The sequence below is a fragment of the Artemia franciscana genome, chromosome 9 (assembly GCF_032884065.1).
Source record: "Artemia franciscana chromosome 9, ASM3288406v1, whole genome shotgun sequence".
Classification (NCBI taxonomy): Eukaryota; Metazoa; Arthropoda; class Branchiopoda; order Anostraca; family Artemiidae; genus Artemia; species Artemia franciscana.
The window spans coordinates 40703555-40724742 of record NC_088871.1 but is presented as its reverse complement, the minus strand read 5'-3'; the positions used below and the strand labels follow the sequence as shown (position 1 = coordinate 40724742).

Below are 21188 nucleotides of genomic sequence, written 5' to 3'. Positions count from 1 at the left end.
CGTGCGAAAGGTTCTCTTAAATTATCAACGTTAGTACGAGTTTCCCTACATTTTATATATTTTGCCAAACCTCATTAATCCCCCCCCCCCGCTCCAATAAAAAATTGAGTACTTGTGCATTTGCCTATTCCCCTGTAACAAAGAATAATGATAATTCTGTATCAGAGCTGACTAAAAAAGACAGGATAAACCAGACTGGCAGACAAAACATTTTTAGTACGAAGAGTACACAGCATGTCTTACAGCAGATTTATGCCTGCCATTATTCATGTAATAATACTAAAAAGGATAAATAAAAATCTATCACTCATCAAAAGGATATATTAATAGTAGCTTGACCACCACACTGTGAATCTAAAAATTTCGCTCTATGAATCCAATTAAATAAACCACAAAGCGATTGCTGATCACGCGAACAAACGCTAAATTGATCGTAAATCACGAGCTTCTGCATTGAATGCTGCAGCATTACGCATTGCTAACGACATAATTTTTTCTCTAACTTAAAGCATGGAGTCATTATATATAAATCTCATTGAATTTCAATAATTGAGTTTTGATGTGGTGAAGAGAAGAAAAACATCTAGTCGAAGGAGCGTACTGATCTGTCAGAGATAAGAACTGCAAGACGTAAGTTATTCCAGAAAAGGCGCTGGTATTATTTTTGCGTTTGCATAACGCTGATTGGGTATCTTTATCTAGTTTTCTTATTATTAAAAGGTAAGTTTTTTTTCTTACATATAACAGTTTTGTTTGAAACTAGGTTTAGCTGAAACAGTTCATGCAAAAGATACACAGATGAAAGAGCCGTTGATGTTGGAAAGGAAAGAAACAAGAGTTTGGCCAGAGAGACTATTTATTTATTTATTTATTTATAACTGACAAATGAACATACAAAATGACACTGTGAATTAATAGAAAGAAAACTAACATCAGTGTCATAAAGAACATATCACATATTATCTGTACGATATCTGTCATGAGTGACGTCAATTCACGAAAATTTTAAAGGTGAGGAGGTGAGGCAAAACTAAATTTCCAAAATCGGGGTCAACATGTTTTCTTCAGTTTTTTCTTATGAAAACACAAAAAACTTCAATGAGAAAACCAAAAACAGGTATTTTTAAGGTCTAGGAGGCAGCAAAACAATCGTGGGGTGCAAATACCCCTCCTGCCATCCAATAGACACTACTGTTTGTCACAGAGAAAGTATTTGTAAAATTCACAAGTTAAAATGATATTAAATTTCGATAAACGTTTTAGTATGACACGTGTAAACAAAACAAAAAGTCAAAAAGTCAAATAATCCTCTGAGTTGAACTCTGGGCTGTTGTAGTGCTTTCCTTGGAATAAAAGTGACTCACAAGACTTTATTAACACATTTGAGAGTTTCAAATAAAGGAAAAACTGATCATTTTTTTTCAAAGAAAAGTAAAGTGCCATATTAAAATGTAAAACGATCATAAATAAAGTTATGTAATGAATCAAGCGTATAAACGAACAGAAACTATCACAAGCAGGAGTAGAGCTACCACCCAATAAACTTTCTAAAGGCCAGAGTGTCATCTGCACTTTACTGAAAGCGAAATATTTTAACGTTTTCTCTTTTTAATCATAACGTTGAAAAATAAGACATCACTGAGACTTCCAGGAAACAATATCAATATAAGTTAACAAATCTGTGTACTTTCATTACTTCTTTATCATATTTTTTTGTCATCAAGGTTTTGACGAATAAAAACTGTTCGATATACATACGGAATAAATACTGTTTGGTCCCAATAAAACGTAAATGTCACAAAATCCTTCAAGAGGGTTTGAGAAGGGGGGGGGGGGGGTAGTACCACTATTTCTTGTAAACCTTGAAAAACCTTGAGACACAAATTTTGTTGTGTTGTTGCATATGCCATGACAAGTAATAATAAAAAAAAAAACACTGCTCAAAAATACAAATCGTTTTCAGTAGCTTGCAAGCAGGGGCACTGTTTGGAGTGAGAAAGGGTGGCAGTTGCCCCAACAATAATTTGGAATAAAAATTATTATCTATCCCAAGCTCTTTGACTCTCTGGATATGGAACCCTTTTACCCCTCCCCCCCCCCCAAAAAAAATGCTGAAGCTACGCCCCTGCGTGCAACTGACGCTCTATCCTTTAGAAGGATTAAGAGGTAGTAGCCCTACGTATGATACATACAAGAATTTAGAAGCAAATTTAGGCTATATATTTGCACATTTGTAAAGTATAGCTGATCTGCATGCCCGCATAGTATTCAGGATAAGAATAGACCAAAACACGATTGTTTTGCCCTACTTCTGTTTGTTATAATCTCTTTCCGATTTAAGCTTGACTTGATTATTCATTTTAATTTCTGGACATTTTAGGATTCATCTATATTCAGTGTCTGTTATCTATGTTTGACATGATTGCTCATTTCGTTTTCTTTCATTTTGGGTGTGGCTTACTAATTGGTCACAACTTCTGTTGTGTTAAGCCTCAAATATAACATTCAGACCGTTTTATTATGGGTTTTTAGTTTTCTTTCGAAAATATTTAATTAATTAAATTAAAAACATTGAATTAATCATAAAAAATAAAAATAAAATATTGTAAGATCTAATAATTACATTGGTAAAAAAAAACGCTCTACCCTTTAGAAGGCTTGGGAGGTGGTAGCCCTACTTCTGTTTGTTAGAATCTTTTTCAGATTTAACCTTGACTTGATTATTCATTGTAATTTCTGGTCATTTTAGGATTCATCTATATTAAGTGTCTGTTATCTCTGTTTGACATGATTACTCATTTTATTTTCTGTTCATTTGGGTTTGGCTTACTAATTGTTCGCAACTTCTGTTGTGTTAAGCCTCAAATATCATATTCAGACCGTTTTATTATGAATTTTTAGTTTTCTTTGTAAAATATTTAATTAAATAAATTAAAATAAATTAATTAATCATAAAAATTCAAAAAAAAATATTGTAAGATCCAACAATTATATTGGTAAATAAAGAACGCTTTACATGAACATGCTTGTAATAGACTTCTTCAGTTTATACGACGATCTTTAGAATCTAATCTTATTCCTGCAGCCATTTTCCTTGATGTAAAGAAAGCTTTTGACAGCCTAACACATAAGATTCTCATGGGTAAACTTTGTCATGTTGGTGTCCATGGGGAAGCATTGTCTTGGTTCTCGTCATACCTAACTGACAGATCTATCACTACGGAAGTTACAGACGAAAAAGTTCCAATTGAATACGGAGTACCCAGGGTTCTATTGTTGGGCCAACCCTCTTCCTCATCTATGTGAACGATCTCTACCGACTGTTTAACACCCCAATTAACAATGTTTACTGTGGATTGTGTCACAAATCTTACTCTCAGAGTACGTTGGTGTTCACACCTGATAATCGAGAAGAATTAATAGCATTTGCAGATGACACTACTTTAGGTACTGCAGCTCCGGATAAATCATCCCTTATTCTAAAGCTTCAAGCAATGACTGAGAAAATACTCTTTTGGTTTGACATAAATCAACTAACTTTAAATTTAAAAAAGTCCTACCTTCTTATTTTTTCTCGTAAAGGTGTGAGCCGCCCCACAATTACTGAGCTTCATACACCAAGAGACTCCATAAGTCGTCCCCCGGATCGATATGTGCGATTCCTGGGAGTTCTTTTTGATGAAAATTTATCATCTAAGTGGCATGTTCAAATAATAAGAGTGAAAATTATCCTCTGTCTTTTATACTTATCTCTGATTTACCCTTATATATGTTATTGTTCGTCTGTGTGGATGTCCACATTTCCCTCAGTACTTGCTCCTATTCACAATCTTTATGAAAAGCGGCAAGAATTCTCCAGTCGGCTACACACACTCTTCTTGACCTCCTCAAAATTAAAGATATTTATGTTTTATCTCTATCTTCGTTGGCATATCAATACTTCCAGGGAGATCTCCCATGTTGTTTTTCGGGACTGCTTAAACTAGTAGGGGAGGTAAATTTGTATATGGTTCGTAACCGGGAGGATGTGATGATTCCAGCTAGTCCCTCGGTTCTTTCAGACTTCGGCCTGGCTGTGACTGTGGGGCGTGCTTGGAGCTTGGTTCCAGCTGAGATCCGGCAGTCACGAACACTTGGCTCCTTTAAGAGACAGATGAAAAGTTTCTTATTAAAGGCTTCTTATTAATTGTTTCTCACGGTTTATTTTTTTTTTTTGGGGGGGGGGTTGTTGTTTTGTTGGTGTTGTATCCTCGATGACGCGAGAATTTTAATTTGTATTTTATTGTCGGGTGATGTGAGGGTCGCTGTTTCGTGGGGACTGCCGCTGAGTTGATTTCTTTTCCTTATATATTTACATTTAGATGTTGGTTAGTATGTTTATGACAAGTTTTATGATTCTTTATTTATTGTATGCCATTTCTCAGTAACGGGCCATTGAGCCCTTTGGGATATTCTTTTTGTTATTGTTATTTTATGAAAATAAATAGAACTTGAACTTGAAGGTTTGGGAGGTGGTAGCCCTACTTCTGTTTGTTATAATCTCTTTCAGATTTAACCTTGACTTGATTGATCATTGTAATTTCTGGTCATTCTAGGATTTATCTATAATAATCTTTGTTTGACATGATTGCTCATTTCATTTTCTGTTCATTTTGGGTTTTGGCTTACTAAGTGGTCACAACTTCTGTTGTGTTAAGCCTAAAATATCACATTCAGACCGTTTTATTATGGATTTTTAGTTTTCTTTGGTATTCTTTAGATGTTTTTTTTTAAAATAAATCACCAAAATTAAAAACTTATTTGGTGTATATGTTATTATCATTTTTGATTTTCAAATGCAAACTTCTTCTTTTTGTCGATTTTTGGTAAATAAAATTCGAAAATATTTTTATTCCTTTTTTATATGTAGTACAACAGTTAACCAACATGAAGAAACTTAAATCTAATAACTGTTGCGAATGATTTGAACAAACATATTATTTTACAGTCTAAAAAACCAATTAGCTAATATGAAGAAATTTAGGTTTAACAAATATTGTAAGATCCTGATTTTGAAACGAAGTATCCTAGATAGCTGCTGATGTGGTAAAGCTTGGAGAAGCCGAACAAGCTGCCAAGAAAACTGTTACATTAGAGGGCGGAGTCAACTATGCCGTGGTAATCAATCAAAACATAGTAACACACAGTCATCAAGAGATCATGCCCTTAAAGTTACCTGAATGACAGACCAGCTTTCGGTTACTTGGAGCCTCTAGTCTGTATACTAACAGTGGAAATAGGAACACCGCAGTAAGTATGAAAATTTGGTTATATTAATTTGCAAATGAAAAAAAAAAAAAACAACTTATTCTTGAAAACAGTAGTTGTTCTAGAAAAGTTCGCAATTAACACCCCTTAGTTTGATGGTTTTTCTCAACATTTTCAATGAGATAATTATTAGTGATAATACAAACCTGAAACATATATTTATACTTGGCATATAGATAGGGGCGAATCCCCAGCATTTTCATTGGAAGGGGAAAGTGGGGTCCATATCCGGATAGTCAAGGGGCAGGGGATGTATAATAGTTGTCTCCACATTATTGGGGGGGAGCAACCGGCCCCTTGTCTCCCCCAAACGGCGCCCGTGAATATGGACGCGGTTTGGAGCCTGAATCATATCACCTGAGAGGACTCAGAGAGTATATGTCCTCCTCTTAAGATAAAAGCCTCTTAAAATGAATTTTAAAAAAATATTATTTCGGAAAATGATATACAAGTGAGTATTTTATATCCAACGAAAAACCTTTTCTCCATCCCATGACACCACTTCAGGAAAACTTCAGGAAAAGGGAGTCTAGGTCCTCCTATTAAGATAAAAGTCTAGTAGAAATGATATAAATGAAAATATTCTGGAGATTGATATATAGATAGGTTTTTCTAATTTCTATTCACAAGAAACATTCTCGCTCTTTCCTCCCATGACGTAAAGGGGAACTTTGTGATTCTCTGCCCACTTCTTTAGATAAAAGCCTCATAAAATTAGCGTAAGAAGAAAACATTCGGGAAAATGATGTATAAATAAGCTTTTAAAAATTTTCTCCCCAAAAGAAGCATTCTTGACTCCCAATCTCCATTCTGGGAGAAGCTGAAATTGTGTCTCTGGTATTGCTATAAAGATATTGGATTAAGTTTGTATTTTGTGTAAAAAAAAACGAATATTTGACTTCTATAATAACTTACCTACGAGCTATTAATGTGTAATTGATATATGAAACACCAAAACCGATTTTTATTATGTGGCTTTTTCGATGCATTAGCAATATAAGGATAGTAATGAACCCTCCCCCTCCTGATTTCTGCTTTCTGAAGGGAAAAATTCAGGAAATATCAGACGCCAAAAATCCACAGACATAGATTTACTCCAGGAATGTCCTTTCTTTGCTTTTCGGACTGGGCCTTCCTGAACCACTATAGCCACCCACTTCCTTGAAATATTTGTTTTGTACTGTCGCTTATGTAGTATTTTATTTTGGGATGATTAGTGTTTAGTTGGATGTTTGCTTATTCAGCAGGAATGTTGGAACTCTCGCTAAAGATGCTAGTGATCATTGTGCCCAAAATTAAAGGGCGTAACTCAGGTTTTATAATTCCTTTAGAAATCAAATATATGGTTTTAAGCATTATGTGCAAACAGTGTTTGTACGGGGATTTATTTGAGAATTTTATTTTTAAACATTTGATTGGGTGGTTGAATAATTGGGCTTTAAATGGTAAAATCATTTAGATTCACGTAACTAACAAAATAACTACAAAATCAAATTGTTTTTAAGCTATAGGTGATAAATTTTTCTTTCATGAACTTTTTGAAATTAAGGTTCTGCAAATACTACAAACTGTGCCGGAGAACTATGAAATTCTTCTTACTTTAGAACTTCTCATTTTATTATTTAAAGAAAGAGCTGAAGGTATTCGTTTCCTTTTGGGTCTTAGGATATTCACCACCGTCTTTTCCGGATCAATTAGACTTAATTCTTATGGTAATGTGTAATTTTTTTGCAGAATTAGAATTGATCTCAACACACTGGAAGAACAGGTCGAACCTGAATTTTATTATTTCTTTTAGTTTTATAATGAACGTTGAACATTTTTTTGTGGTTATCAGCCTAGTTTGGCTTAAGTTTAGATTATTGTTTTGGTTCAAGGTCAATTTTTTGGCTGTTAGGTCCTTTATCATGTCCAGAAATAATCAGATTTGGAACTTCTGTTATGGAAAATAGGCATGACAAATGTCTTCCGCACAAACATATGGCTGATAATTTCCAAATCAAAGAAAAAAACTTTAATTTCTACTTTTTTTTCATTTCTTCCCTGCTATAAATTTTCAAAATCACCATTGGAACTGTTACCGTTAGAAGAAGGAAAGAAATTTAAAATGAAAAGAAATTATGGTACTTGTATGATAAACCCCATACCGCTCAAGTTGTTCATTCATTGACGCATTATAAAACCGGTTTTTGTTAGTTTCTTCAAGCTTAGCGTGAAACAAGACAAAAAGAAGTGAGAAATAGATGGAAAATACATAATTGGGGCTATGTATTTGTACATTAGGAGGGATGGGTGGGGATAAAGTATTTAGACAGTATGAAGTTAGAAAGCAATTCGTAGTACATAATATGCAAATCATTCTAACTGTCACATTAGACATGCAGACCCGCTATACTTTACCCATACTCCCCTCCTAATGCCAAATTTATAGCCCAAATTTGTTTCTAAAGTATTATATGTGTATCTTACTTCGGTATATTTTCATTAGGATTGAGCGTCAGAGAAACGTATTAGAATATTATTAGGTAAGGAGTATATCATGCAAATGCCGAAAATATTCCTTATATTTAGATTGAGGCCTCCTCCTCAATACCTCATTATTTACGCTAAAGCTTGATTTTATGTCCCACTCCTTTAAGAACAACTCCTAAAACACAAGGGCTCGCAAATTAGAATAAGTTTTTTTTTTAAGTACTAAAAACTTTAACGTGATGAGTGAGGTTTTGAGGTGGGAGCATCCACCTAAATATACGGAATAATTTTTCTTCATTTTAAGTTTTGATGCTGCTCTTTACTTTCAGCTGATTTCTTTTTATTTAATTATATAGCTTTTGAAATGCTGCTTTCTATTTGTATAATTACGATTATATAATAGACATATAAACATACAATTATATAATTATATGCTTATAGTTATATAATAGATATGTAATTATGAAGTTATATCATTTTGATAACTACTTATGTATAATTCTGCTTTTAAAACTCCACACCACTTAATCAGATTAACTAGGAGGAGCCGCGTCCTCGGAAGCTTATTTCAAGGGTGGTCAAAATCTAGGGAGCCAAATTCACGTAAAATGCAGATGAGATGATAAATATAAGAAATATATTTTGTAATCCCTCCACTTCCAGCAGATGCGTCAGTCTAATCTATCATCTTAACCCAAATTATCCTTTTCTTATCCTCTTCCTCTTCATGTTCTTCCTCTTCCTCTTCCTGTTTATCCTCTTCATGTTTCAGCTGTGCTAATTCAAAGTGTGTAATTTCCGAGGCTTTATCCAGGGAGTCAGGAGTAGGGTAGGGTGTTTGAACCCCCTCCGTACTTGTCCAACTCGTAAAAACATAACAAAATATATGCAAACAAATTTTTGATGCGTTTTTAAAGTTTTTTGTACCCCCCTGAAAACACCTGGGTATATTCTTGGTCATATCTTATTTTTTTGTGAAACTTGTAGTGTACATGCAAAAACTCTATACATCCTAGCAATCGCTTCAATGCATTTTCCTAAATATTTTTTTTCCAAGATGCTTCGCAAAAGTTTGTATTTTTTCCAAAGTATGTCAACGTCTCTTTTCCTGTCGATAAGAGTATATACAAAATAAAAGTACATACCGTCGATACAAAAAAATTTTTTTATATGAATATCGTTTTTATCTATAGGCTATATTTGATGTCAAATAGAATCGTATCTGCTGAAACAAATACTTCTTAGCAACAGCAAAAAAATCTTAACGGATTTTTTTTTCTAGTAATTTTTATGGCCAGGGGACCTTTTGTAACAGTCCCTGAACAAAATGATGAAAACTAGTTAAACAAATCATACACACTCTCACCTCACACACTCTCACCCTCACACACTCACCTCTTGATGGATAAAGATACGTCCCACTTTATATATTCCCATTATATTTTACAATAGCGAATGATGAACGTTGCTAAAGGGGTGGAGAAAAGAGTGGCTGAAATAAATAATTTTTCAATCTCAGTAGTAACAATCGGAGCTGATTTGTTTTTACTGTTTTCACTCTCCTCAATTTCTTAACACAGAATGTGCTAAGAAAACGTGTTTAGCACAGAACGTGCTATTCATTCTCTTAGCACAGAATGTACATAATTTTTCATAACAAGTAAATTTTTCATAATAAATAATAATAATTTCACAATAAAGAATTTTTTAACCTCATTAGTAACAGTCGGAGCAGATTTGTTTTTACTGTTTACTGTTTTCATGGCGCATTGTCTGACTCTTGCTTAAATATGCTGAGTTATGTAAAAAGAAGTGAATATGTATAACATAACGAAAATAAATATAGTAGCAGTGGCAAATTTTGTCCGGAAGGGTCTTGTTATTCGAAAGTCGATTGTTACATAATTTAGTTTGTTTGTTGTTTTATATGCATGTATACGGCCTGAAAAATGGCTTTAAATACAGTCATTCATTCATTCATTCATTCCGCTGTAAAAAAAGCAAAAAAAAAGAAAATCTCTAAATTCTATAAAATTGGCAATCCAGGTTGGTGTCAAAGAGTGTGGCCGTGACGTAGACGTAATAAATGGTGGTAGACTATGTTTTTACGTTGCTGTTAATGCTGCTAGAATTTGCTGCTAGAAATTTGCTGAATTAATAACAGTTAAATGTCCCAAATTTGCTTTATGCGCTAGAAAGCAATCTTACATTTTTAAGTCCTATTTTACAATATATTATAACAAAAACTGTTTAAAATAATATTTATGTTACTTTTAATTATTTTGGTCGGAAATGATTTAACATTCATTTTAGCATTAACGGACTTATTTTTAATTTGCTAGATGCAATTTGTTCCTCCGACTAAATGTTTTTACATTTACTATTCAACCAAAAAAAAGAAAAAAAGAATCGAAGTTTAACATTGCATCAACAAATCAAACAGTTCGTGGTAACGAACTGTAGTAAGGAGCGACCTGGCTCAATAGTAACCAAAACTCTAAAAAACAAAATTTTAATACCAATAGTTACATCAAGGGAATTGCATTTTAATGCTGATTTTAAATATATAAATTTGATCAAGTTTAGTCTTACCCATCAAAAGTTAAGAGCCTGAGAAAATTTGCCTTACTTTAGAAAGTAGGGAGAAACACACCTTAAAAGTCATAGAAGAAAACGAAAATCACACCATCAGATTCAGCGTATCAGATAACCCTACAGTAGAAGTTTCAAACACCTATCTACCAAAATGTGGCATTTTGTATTTTTTGCCACAAGACAGATTACGGATGCGTGTTTACTTGTCTTTTCTTTTTTTTTCCAGGGGTAATCATATCGACCCAGTGGTCCTACAATATCGCAAGAGGGACATTCTAACGGAAATTAAAGTTCTAGTGCCCTTTTTATATATAGCCATTTATAGATAGCCATTTATAGATAGCCATTTTATTTAGCATAGTCAAAAAACCTAAAACTATGTCTTTGGGTACGACTTACTCCCCCACAGACCCCGTGGGAGTGGCTACAAATTACCAACTTTGTCCAGTGTTTCCACATAGTAATGGTTATTGAGAAGTGTGCAGACACTTTCAGGGGCTTTTTGGTTGGGGGAGGGGGTGCGAGGAGGGGGTTATGCGTGGGGAACTTTCCATGGAGGAGTTTGTCATGGGGGAAGAGAATTTCCATGAAGGGGGCGCAGGATTTCTTAGCATTTTTTTAAAGAGCAATGAAAAAAAATATGGAAAAGTTCCTTCAACTGAAAGTAAGGAGCAGCATAAAAACTTAAAACGAACGGAAATTATCACGCATATGAGGGGTTCACCTCCTCCTAATATCTCGCTCTTTACGCTTAAATAATTTTATTAATTTCAACTACGTATTCTACGGCCTTTGTGGTTCAGGGGTCATTCTTAAGGAATTGGGACAAAATTTAAGCTTTAGTGTAAAGAGCGAGGTATTGACGAGGGGCCGAACCCCCTCATATACGTAATAAAAACATACAATTTAGAAGTTCGTTACCTAAGTTAATTCTTAAGTTACGTATATTTTTACTAATAAAAACATTCGTAGATTAAAAGTTCTAGTTCTAGTTGCCTTTTTAACTAACCCAAAAATTGGAGGGTAACTAGGCCTACTCCCCCGCTCTTTTTTTCTTAACATTGTCCAACCAAAACTATGAGAAAGCCATTTAGCAAAAAAAAAAAAAAATGCAAATTTCGTTTTGATTATTCTTGTGCAGTGAGCCAAAATTAAAACATGCATTAATTCAAAAACTTTCACGAATTAAATAAAAAAATAAATTTTTTCACTGCAAGTAAGGAGCGACATTAAAACTTAAAAGAAAAAAATATTCCGTATATGAAAGGGGTTGTCCCCTCCTCAACGCCTCGCTCTTTACGCTAAAGTTTTTCATTGTTTTAAAAATTAGGGTAGTGAGAAGGAGTCAAACTTTAGCGTAAAGAGTGGGGCGTTGAGGAGGGGACAACCCCTTTCATACACGGAATAATTTCTGTTCGTTTAAAGTTTTAATGTCGCTCCTTCCTTGCAGTTAAAACAAACTTGTTTTTTTTTTCATTACACAGAATCAACCATTGTATCAACCCTTATAATCTAAAAAAAAGTGGGACACGGTAATTTCCCAAAGAGTGGGAGGCAAATTCACCGGTATTTTTTGAAAAACGATAAGAGATTAATTAGAAACACATTTTTTCAACTGAAAGTAAGGAACAACATTATAAATTAAAACGACCAGAAATTTTACCTTATATGAGGGAGACTACCGCCTTCTTAATACCTCACTCTTCACACAGATGCATAACATTGGCTGTTTCTCTCTGTCTTTCTGTTTCTGTCTTTCAAATTTCATTTCCACCAAAATTGTCGAAGCAGGTAGACAAAGTAAATTTCGTAATGACCCGTTTACAATAGATTTTACCCTGAGATTGAAATAGTGTTAGTTTAAATCAGTCTGACTTTTTTTTTTAGAATTTTCAGCCAGTCAGAAAATTCTACGAAAGATCTGATTGGCTCAGCTTAACTCAAGCTAAATTTCAAATATCATTACGAATGGGCCTTAAGCAGTACTGAAAAGGCAGTTTTGAATCCTAAAAATAAGTACATACCACTTTTAGTCCGTCATTTTTTTCTTTTGTAGATGTGGCATCCGGAACAAGAGGAAACTTATATTAGCATACCTGGAGTACAACCCCAGCAATATGATGGTCGTGTTGCTCCGCAGATTGACCCCAACTATTATTACGGTTGTTGCGACACTGCCCCTAAGATCATTGAGTGCACCTCCGTGATCACACAGGATCAAAATATCTGTCCGACATCATACCACGTCCGAGAAAGCAATTACGAGTCTATTCCCGTGCCATATCCTAGTCAAATCAGAGACAATTTTTTAAGTCCTTATTTTTCAACAGTGAAGGAAGAACCGGTTGATGATACACATTGCTATCAAGCAATCACAGATCAATCAGAAAGTCAAAACTTTTATAGCCTGTCTCGGCATCTCGACGAAAAACATAATCCCGATAATATCAGTAATAACAACATGTACCCAAGCCTTTGGGGTAATCATAAGTATAGTGCTAATAATGCGATTTATGGTGGGATTCAGTATAATGAAAATTATTATAACTGTCCTGCAACTTACACCCCACAAAGTTGTCATGAACCCTATATACCAATGCAGTACAATCATGATACAATTTTTCAACCGAAATCTCCCATTAAACCCAAACGTGGGCGGAGACGGTGGAGTCGTAAGACTGTAGTGACACATATGTGCTCTTACTCTGGTTGTAACAAAACATACACAAAGTCATCTCATCTAAAAGCGCATTTAAGGACTCATACAGGTGAGAAACCATACCAATGCCATTGGAAGAATTGTGGGTGGAAGTTTGCCAGGTCAGATGAACTAACTCGACACTATCGAAAGCATACAGGAGACAGACCCTTTCAGTGTAAATTGTGCGAAAGGGCTTTCTCCAGATCTGATCATCTTGCTTTACATATGAAAAGGCACACAAATTCTTGAATCAAAAACATTCTAGTTTTCGAAAACATAGGTGGAATCTTGCGTAAATCTATACGTTAGTCACTGAGACTCAAAGGTGCTCATCATGTTTGCTTTCAGAGGATTACGTAAATATCAAATTGGGAGAATTGCAGAAAGACAGCTTTCCACAATTTTATTGATAAAGTGACTGGAACTTTTATTTGTATCAGCAAAAACTATACTCTGAACATAAAAGATAACCTAGCCATATTCAGGAAGCCGAAACTGACTAACTTAAGAGGATAATTGTTTGTAAGGAACGTGGAATTCTGTTTTGTTTTTTCTCAGTCACCTCATGAATCGCTTTCTTTTGACTCGTGTTTTTGAGTTTTGTCAGTTTTATTGTTTGAAACATGATATGAAAATTCCGACTTATTTTCAATCTAGAAGTGACAGTTATGCCATTGCAAAGTATCTGTTTAGGCTCTTACTTATGAACCTATTTTGGAGGTTTAAGCTGTAGGTGGGCCCAAATTCTTCCAAAACAGCCAGAATTGACGATCTGTGTAAAAGTTACACAAAAATAGAGACAAAATTGCGAAAACTATTATATACTTGGAGTGTCCCCTCCTTACCACTTCACTACGAAGTGGTGAAGTGGTCCCCTCCTTACCACTTCGCTACGCATATGCGCTAAAAAAAAAGACAAAAAAAACGAATAAAGTTATAATGTACTGCTTCGGTACTTGCGTATTACACCAAACACAATTGAGAAGTTTGCTCTCTTAGATGTGAGAAAAACCGATTTTATCTGTCTGTATTCAGAGACAATTAGCTTAAGCTGAGTGGAAAAACTACGATGTCAGTACATTTTAATTATATATTTAATACATGGAGCTGGTATTTTGGTTAGGTTAGCTTATGTTTGGTTAAGTATTTGATATAATGCGCTCTGGGCGGCCTACTTTCAACAATCCTTTACCGTAGTTTCCATACTTATGTTTCTAAAATATTACATTTTAAAGTATTTTAAAATACTTAAATTATTATATTAAAGTAAAGTGCCAACAAGCCGCCTGAGACCAACCCAGCTAAGCAATGGCTACAAGTGAGGTGCATGTATCCCCCTAGACTACTTGGCCTCTTGGATTTTGAATAATCCTTTTTTGGGGAGTGGGTGTTGGCATTGAAAAATACCTTTGTTTTTTGGTGTTTTCATTAAAAAATGGTAGGCCTAAATTTGTCTTCCTGGATTAAAAATTTTCTTAGCCCCCCGTCCCCCTTACATTTTCATGGAAAGACGTCATTGCAGATTAGTGGCGTCAATTTACGGAACTTTAGGGGGGAGTGTATTTTTTATTATGAGGGAGTCAAGTCTGTTGTTTCCTTCAGTTTTGCAACGAAAATGCTAAAAAAAAAGAGTTTTTCAAAATCTAGGGGGAGCGGGTAAAAACAATAGGAGAATTGAAAATGCCCCCGCCCCCGCAATTGAACCCACTGACACAGTTACACACGCTCCTGCACTTTTATATATAAAAGACTAGCTGTTGGGGTGGCGCTTCGCGCCACCCCAACACCTAGTTGGTGGGGGCGCTTCGCGCCCCCCCCCCAAGCCCCCCCGCGCGCGTAAGTCGTTACGCGCCATAATAGTTACGCGCCATTGTAGTTGTGTCCCTATGTCCCACCTGTGAATATAGATATATATATATATATATATATATATATATATATATATATATATATATATATATATGGCTTTAACTACGTAAAACTTGCGAATATACAACATTCTTTGCTGTCCCATTGTCTTTGCATATAAATAGATTGTCAGGTTTACCGACTCTTGAACATGCAACATATAATGGTCCATGGGAAAACAATCTGTATTCAGATCTATACCTCATGATTCTAATGATTGCCCTTGAGCTTTGTTGATGGTGATTGCTAATCGACCATTCCCTGTCCCGGTGTCCCGGTCGTCATTTTTTATTAGTTTTTAGTTTTTTTTTCTTTTTAGTTTTTTTGTAGTTTTTACCTTCTTTTTAGTTTTGTTAGTTTTTTTTTTTACTTATGTCCTGGTCGTCATTTATACTCCCTGTGTCCCGGTGCTTTGTTGATTGCTAATCGAACATTCCTTTTGTCCTGGTCGCTTTCTCTTTGAGTGTCGTCATTTATTTTTTTCTTTTTTAGTTCTTTTAGTTTTTACCTTTTTTAGTTTTTTTTAGTTTTTTATATGAAAATTTTTTTTAGTTTTTTCCTTTTTTTCTTTTTAGTTTTTTATTGGTTTTTACCTTTATTTTAGCTTATTTTTCAGTTTTTTCCTTTTTTTTATTTTTTTTTTATTTTTTATTTTTTTTAGTTTTTTACCTTTTTTTAGTTTTTTTAGTTTTTTTAGTTTTTTAGCTTTTTTACTTTTTTTATTAGTTTTTAGTTTTTTTTGTAGTTTTTGCCTTTTTTTAAGTTTTGTTTTTCTCCTTTATTTTTTTCCTTTTTTTTTCTTTTTTAGTTTATTTAGATTTTTAGATTTTTTAGTTTTTTTATTAGTTTTTAGGTTTTTTTTCTTTTTAGTTTTTATGTAGTTTTTACCTTCTTTTTAGTTTTGTTAGTTTTTTTTTTTACTTATGTCCCGGTCGTCATTTATACTCCCTGTGTCCCGGTGCTTTGTTGATTGCTAATCGAACATTCCTTTTGTCCTGGTCGCTTTCTCTTTGAGTGTCGTCATTTATTTTTTTCTTTTTTAGTTCTTTTAGTTTTTACCTTTTTTAGTTTTTTTTAGTTTTTTAGATGAAAATGTTTTTTAGTTTTTTGCTTTTTTTCTTTTTAGTTTTTTATTGGTTTTTACCTTTTTTTAGTTTTTTCAGTTTTTTTTTAGTTTTTTATTGGTTTTTACCTTTATTTTAGCTTATTTTTCAGTTTTTTCCTTTTTTTTAGTTTTTTTTAGTTTTTAGTTTTTTTAGTTTTTTACCTTTTTTTAGTTTTTTTAGTTTTTTTAGTTTTTTAGCTTTTTTATTTTTTTTATTAGTTTTTAGTTTTTTTTGTAGTTGTACTTATGTCCTGGTCGTCATTTATACTCCCTGTGTCCCGGTGCTTTGTTGATTGCTAATCGAACATTCCTTTTGTCCTGGTCGCTTTCTCTTTGAGAGTTGTCATTTATTTTTTTCTTTTTTAGTTCTTTTAGTTTTTACCTTTTTTAGTTTTTTTAGTTTTTTAGATGAAAATTTTTTTTAGTTTTTTGCTTTTTTTCTTTTTAGTTTTTTAGTGGTTTTTACCTTTATTTTAGCTTATTTTTCAGTTTTTTCCTTTTTTTTAGTTTTTTTAATTTTTTATTTTTTTTAGTTTTTTACCTTTTTTTAGTTTTTTTTAGTTTTTTTTAGTTTTTTAGCTTTTTTACTTTTTTTTATTAGTTTTTAGTTTTTTTTGTAGTTTTTGCCTTTTTTTAGTTTTTTCAGTTTTTTTTTTAGTTTTTTATTGGTTTTTACCTTTATTTTAGCTTATTTTTCAGTTTTTTCCTTTTTTTTTAGTTTTTTTTAGTTTTTAGTTTTTTTAGTTTTTTACCTTTTTTTAGTTTTTTTAGTTTTTTTAGTTTTTTAGCTTTTTTATTTTTTTTATTAGTTTTTAGTTTTTTTTGTAGTTTTTGCCTTTTATTAGTTTTTTTAGTTTTTTAGCTTTTTTATTTTTTTTATTAGTTTTTAGTTTTTTTTGTAGTTTTTTCCTTTTTTTAGTTTTTTCAGTTTTGACGTCACCTGATCCAGTTTTTTCAGGTGACGTCACCTGATCCATCCACAGATCCACACACAGACAACTTATTTTTATATATATAGATTACCAAAACACACAGAGCGTGAGTGAGCGTATGGACAAATATACTGAAATTTTCACTATCGTAGCATAGTGACACTTCCTTCAGGCATTTTTATGATTTCATAACTTTCAAAAACAAAAACTTCTTTATCACTGTTTTTTCAACAGTGATTTTTAGAATTACAAAGTCAAGTTGGAGGGGTATTAATTTTCCAAATAGATTACAAATTTTCTCACTATGGGGAATTTAGGGGGATATATTGGGACATTTTCTTTTTAGGTGCAATGAAATGCAAACCTATGGGGAAATTTTCATAATAATGGAAATGATGAGCTACAACTGGGGGTCCTTAAACCAACATCTCCTAGATATATAGTGGCAATAATCAATCTTAAATTCTAGAAAAGAAAACTAGGATTTTTCTTTTATCTATTTGCATTTACTTTTTATGGCACTTGGTATTAACCAAGTGACATATAGCAATCGCAAATTCTGTCGGTCTGTCTGTCGGTCTGTCCGGTTTTGGTACCTTAGGCACTTCCAGGTAAGCTAGGACGATGAAATCTTCCCGATTTGACCATCTGGGGGGGGAGTGGGGGGCCCGTTAATTCGGAAGAAATAAAAAAATTGAAGTATTTTTAACTTACGAACGGTTGATCAGATCTAAATGAAATTTGATGTTTGGAAGGATATCATATCCCAAAGCTGTTATTTTAAATCCCGACCGGATCTGGTGACATTGGGGGGGGGGATTTGGGAGGGGGAACCTAAAATCTTTGAAAACACTTAGAGTGGAGGGATCGGAATGAAACTTGGTAGGAAAAATAAACACAAGTCCTAGATACATGATTGACATAACCGGAATGGATCCGCTCTCTTTGGGGTACTTGGGGGGGGGAGTTAATTCTGAAAAATTAGAAAAAAATGAAGTATTTTTAACTTACGAACGGGTGATCAGATCTCAATGAAATTTGATATTTAGAAGGATATCGTGTCTCGGAGCGCTTATTTTAAATCTCGACCGGATCTGGTGAAATCGGGGGGGGGGGAGTTCGGAGGGGGAAACCTGAAATCTTGGAAAACACTTAGAGTAGGGGGATCGGGATGAAACTTGGTGGGAAAAATAAGCACAAGTCCTAGATACATCATTGACATAACCGGAACGGATCCGCTCTCTTTGGGGTAGTTGGAGGGGGGGGGGGTAATTCTGAAAAAATTCAAAAAATGAGGTATTTTTAACTTACGAACGGGTGATCGGATCTCAATGAAATTTGATATTTAGAAGGATATCGTGTCTCAAAGCTCTTATTTTAAATCCCGACCGGATCTGATGACATTGGGGCGAGTTTGGGGTGGAGAACCTAAAATCATGGAAAACGCTTAGATTGGAGGGATTGAGATGAAACATGGTCGGAAAAGTAAGCAGAAGTCTTAGATACGTGATTTACATAATTGGAACGGATCCACTCTATTGGGGGGGGGGTTAATCCTGAAAAATTAGAAAAAATGAAGTATTTTTAACTTACGAAGGAGTGATCGGATCTTCATGAAACTTCATATTTAAAAGAACCTTGTAACTCAGATTTCTTATTTTAAATCTAAACCGGATCCAGCGTCATTGGGGTTGGGCGCAGTCGGGGGGACCAGAAATCTTAGAAAATACTTAAAGCGGAGAGATCAGGATGAAACTGGATGGGAAGAATAAAAACCCGTCTAAGATATGTGACTGACATAACTGGACCAGATCTGCTCTTTTTGGTTGAGTTGGGGGGGGGGGGTAATTTTGAAAATTGAGGTATTTGTAACTTACGAAAGGGTGCCAGATCTTAATGAAATTTAATATTTAGAAGGATCTTGTGCTTTAAATCTCTAATTTTAAATTCCGACCAGATCCTGTGACAGTGGGGGGAGTTGGAGGGGGAAACCGGAATTCTTGGATAACGTGAAAATTGGGGTATTTTTATGTTATGAATAGGTGATCGGATCTTAATGAAACTTGATATTTAGAAGGAATTCATGTCTCAGAGCTCTTTTTTCAAATCCCGACAAGATTTTTTGACATTGGGAGGAGTTGGAGGGAATATCTTGGAAAACACTTGGAGTGGAGGAATCGGGATGAAACTTGGTGGATAGAATCAACAAATGTCTTTGATAAGTGATTGACAGAACCATACTGGATTTACTCTCTTTGGGGGAGTTGGGGGGAGGGGTTAAGTGATTTGGCGAGTTTGGTGTATATCACAGGGGGATATATAAATGACGACGGGGACACAGAGAATGTTCGATTAGCAAACACCATCAACAAAGCTCAAGGGCAATCATATATATATATATATATATATATATATATATATATATATATATATATATATATATATATATATATAATATATATATATATATATATATATATATATATATATATATATATATATATATATATATATATATATATATATATGTATATTTATATATATCTATATATATAAAAATAAGTTGTCTCTGTGTGTGTGTGTCTGTCGAGTGACGTCATGTTTGTGTGTCGACTGATGTCATGTTTGTCGACTGACTTCATTTTAAGGATTGAGCTCTATGCGTCATGAAGTTGTTTGTCGACTGACGTCATGTTTGTCAACTGATGAAATTACATAAAGGGACACCGGGACACAAATGACGACTGGGACACAGGGAATATAAATGACGACCGGGACACAGGGATTGTTCGAATAGATATTACAGACCGGGACACCGGGAAACAAATGACGACCGGGACAGCGGGACACAGGGAATGTAAATGACGACCGGGACACTCAAAGAGAAATTACAAACTGGGACACCGGGACACAAATGACGACCGGGACACAGGGAATATAAATGACGACCGGGACACAGGGACACATCATTAGAATAATGAGGTATAGATCTGAATACGGATTGTTTTTCCCATGGACAATTATATGTTGCATGTTCAAGAGTCAGTAAACCTGACAATCTATTTATATGCATAGACAATGGGACAGCGAAGAATGTTGTATATTCGCATGTTTTACGTAGTTAAAAACATATATATATATATATATATATATATATATATATATATATATATATATATATATATATATATATATATATATATATATATATATATATATATATATATACATATATATATATATATATATATATATATATATATATATATATATATATATATATATATATATATATATATATATATATATATATATATATATATATATATATATATATATATTTATATATATATATATATATATATTTATATATATATATATATATATATATATATATATATATATATATAAATATATACATATATATAAATATATATATATATATATATATATATATATATATATATATATATATATATATATATATATATATATATACATATATATATATATATATATATATATATATATATATATATATATATATTCACAGGTGGGACACAGGGACACAACTACAATGGCGCGTAACTAATATGGAGCGTAATGACTTACGCGCGCGGGGGGGGGGGCTTTGGGGGGTGGTTGCGAAGCGCCCCACCAACTAGGTGTTGGGGTAGCGCGAAGTGCCACCCCAACGGCTAGTATATATATATATATATATATATATATATATATATATATATATATATATATATATATATATATATATATATATATATATATATATATATATATATATATATATATATATATATATATATATATATATATATATATATATATATATATATATATATATATACATATATATATATATATATATATATATATATATATATATATATATATATATATAATATATATATATATATATATATATATATATATATATATATATATATACATATATATATATATATATATATATATATATATATATATATATATATATATATATACATATATAAATATATATATATATATATATATATATATATATATATATATATATATATATATATATATATATATATACATATATATATATATATATATATATATATATATATATATATATATATATATATATATATATATATATATATAT

The 21188-nt window shown here is 32.9% G+C and overlaps 1 protein-coding gene across 1 annotated transcript; it reads left to right on the top strand.

Annotated features, from left to right (window-relative positions):
* Positions 1–12430: 12430 nt before the first annotated feature.
* Positions 12431–13324, top strand: LOC136030825 (Kruppel-like factor 18). The gene has a single exon (XM_065709871.1). The coding sequence runs from the start codon at positions 12431–12433 to the stop codon at positions 13322–13324; it is 894 nt and encodes a 297-aa protein (XP_065565943.1).
* The last annotated feature ends 7864 nt before the right edge of the window (positions 13325–21188 follow it).

Excerpts from the sequence above, each read along its gene's own strand:
- LOC136030825 (XM_065709871.1), top strand. The coding sequence starts at position 12,431 with ATGTGGCATCCGGAACAAGAGGAAACTTATATTAGCATACCTGGAGTA.